At 57.8% G+C, this 2,448-nt stretch overlaps 1 protein-coding gene across 1 annotated transcript; it reads right to left on the minus strand.

Annotated features, from left to right (window-relative positions):
- Positions 1 to 315: 315 nt before the first annotated feature.
- On the minus strand, positions 316 to 2,180 carry LOC113408516 (butyrophilin subfamily 2 member A2-like). The gene is made up of 2 exons (XM_026661787.1): positions 2,126 to 2,180; positions 316 to 1,194 (listed from the first exon to the last, which is right to left on the minus strand). The coding sequence occupies exons 1-2, from the start codon at positions 2,178 to 2,180 to the stop codon at positions 683 to 685; spliced, it is 567 nt and encodes a 188-aa protein (XP_026517572.1). The 3' UTR covers positions 316 to 682.
- Positions 2,181 to 2,448: the final 268 nt, after the last annotated feature.

Below are 2,448 nucleotides of genomic sequence, written 5' to 3' on the forward strand. Positions count from 1 at the left end.
TCTACGTCTCAGAAGCATGTGTGTGCCTCTGTCCTCCCCCCAAGGACACTGTGAGGATGCGGTTCTGGCAGCACCCAACTGAGAGTGCTAATTCAGGACAAATCGCTTAAAACAGGGCAGTTACAGCCCACGGCTGGGGTTTTTCCGCCCCTAAGGCAAACCAAACCAGCCAGACTAAGAGGACTTTGGTCTCACCCCACTGGCTAACCACAAGTCACACAAGCAATTCCCTTAGACACTCCAGTTTCCCAGTATCACCACCAGTGTCACTCGTTATGGGGATGAATGGTTATGAAAACCAATGCCCCAGTAAAAGAAAAAGGTTCGCCTGATCCCAAAGGACCAAGACCCAGACCCAGGTCAATATACAAATCAGATCTTACCTACAAATCACAGTCTCTGGTTGCCATAGAGGCAGCAGTAGCTGAGAGAGCAGCTGACACTTGCGCCCCTAGGCTTTGCATACCTGAGGCAAGTGCCTCACTTGCCTCGCCCTCGTTACGGCACTGGGTTTGACAGTCCAGAGGCTGCACAGAGTTGGGACTGGAAGCAACCTCCAGGGTCATAGAGACGGCATGATAGAAAGTCCACAGGGAGAGGTGATAGAGACAAGGGTGTGTGAGGCTAGAGAGGCTGATTTCAGGGCCCCAGTGGGATATTCCTCTCCCCCCCACCCCATGTCTCAGGGACACAGTCTGAGCCAGGATCCTCCCACCCAGAGCCAGGGTCGGATTCTCTCCCCAGGGACAGAGCCCGGCGGGAAAGTGAAGATCGGGGCCTCGTCACCAGCATCGATAAATGTCACCTGCCCCTGGTCACAGTCCAGACAAACCCGGATCCTGCTGGGGGCCCGGCTCAGGGGCAGGGAGGTCACAGGGGAGGTGAGAGCCTGGAAGTGACTCCCCCACTGCCCCACAGCCCAGATCCCCCCCTCAGGGTTAAGACTGATCTTTTCCTTCCTCCTCACAGACTCCCTGGCCACCCCCACAGCCCAGCCTCCCCCACCCCCCACCTCCACCTCCCAGCAATGTCTCCCCGAGGTGAATCCCTCACAGCCTAGCAAACAGGGCTCAGTGCCAAATCTCTTAGGGTTGTTGGGCAGTCGCTGCCGTGTGTCTCCCCATTTCACGCTTTTTTGATCTTCAGACAGGATGAGTTTGGGATGAGCCGTGTCTGGATCCAGAGTCACATTTGCTGGGGAGAGAGAATCGGAGCGTTAGGGGCAGAGCTCGGCCCTGGTGGAGGCTGGGACCATTTCTCACACTCCCCAGCAGCCCTGTCCTGGCTGTGACAGTCCTGGATCCCAGGGAGCTGCCTCTGTCTTGGGCACCTGAGACTGAGCAGAGATGTCACTGCAGTTTCTCTGTCTTTGCAATGGGACCCACTTCATTAGTTTCCCATTTATTGCAGAGGCTTCTGCTCCCCGTTCTGGGACTTCTCCATTCCCAGCAGCACAGACAGACAGGAAAGTGTCAGAAGCTTTTAATGAGAAGGGAGCAGAAGAAGCACGTACCAGCTTTAAGCCCCAGAGGGAAGCTCTCTCCCCTAATGAAGCCTCCATTCCCAGATCAGGGAACAGAGAGGAAGGTGCAGCATTGGGGAAGAGCTGCTTAATACCAGAGAGTAGGAAGTGGCATTAGGTGGAGTAGCCCCATCCCCAGCCCAGAGAGAAGGGAGGAGCTGCCAGAATCAAAGGGAGACCATCTCCCCAATCCAGCGACCATTGAGCAGCTGCAATGGGAGAGCCCAGCCCTGCCCAAAGGAAAGGCAGGATGTTGGAGAAGAGCGATGGGGAGCCCCCCTGCACTGGGGTAAAGCAGAGGGATGTGTCAGCCCTCAGGGAAGAGAGCTCTGTTCGGGTGCTGCTCAGGGAGAGTGTTTCTGTTCATCAGCGTGGGCATGAACTCAGCACTAACCTTGGTGTCAGGATTTTTTGTGGTCAGGTTGGGATCTCCCCAGGAGTGCATGAACATTGGTAGAATTGGGGGAGGAGGGGGGAGGGAGCACGAGGTCCTGCAGCCTGTGGCCTCACTCCTTCCATGGCCCTGCCCTACATCTCCTCTTCCCACTAATGTCCCGCCCCCAACCAGGCTGGGAGCCTTGGCCACTGTGGAGAGCCTCTGACCCTCCACCTGCTCTGGGCCGAGGTCCAGGGGGCCTGAAAGCAGCCCCTGGGCCATGTCCCCGCTCCCCGGAGTGCACCACTCAGGGCAGGTGGAGGGTCCAGGGCTCCCCAGTGCAGCCTGGGCTCCCTAGGTGACAGCCTAGTTCTAGCTCCTGGCCTGGCCAGGGGGCAGGACCTTGGAGGAAGAGCAGGGCCGGCTCTAGGATTTTTGCCACCCAAAGCAAAAACAATTTTGGCCGCCCCCCCGTTCTTTAATTACCCCACCCCCGGCCCCGCCTCAACTCCGCCCCTTCCCCAAATCCCCAGCCCTGCCTCCTCCCCCC

Source organism: Terrapene carolina, unplaced genomic scaffold (assembly GCF_002925995.2).
Source record: "Terrapene carolina triunguis isolate 2854851 unplaced genomic scaffold, T_m_triunguis-2.0 Scaffold17259, whole genome shotgun sequence".
In the NCBI taxonomy this organism is placed as follows: domain Eukaryota; kingdom Metazoa; phylum Chordata; order Testudines; family Emydidae; genus Terrapene; species Terrapene triunguis.

What these genes read in the sequence shown, in the direction of transcription:
- LOC113408516 (XM_026661787.1), bottom strand. Translation starts at nt 2,180, where the DNA reads ATGGCCCAGGGGCTGCTTTCAGGCCCCCTGGACCTCGGCCCAGAGCAG. An exon ending in CGGCCCAGAGCAGGTGGAGG is followed by an intron (nt 1,195 to 2,125) that starts GTCAGAGGCTCT and finishes CTCTCTCCCCAG; the next exon opens with CAAATGTGACTCTGGATCCA.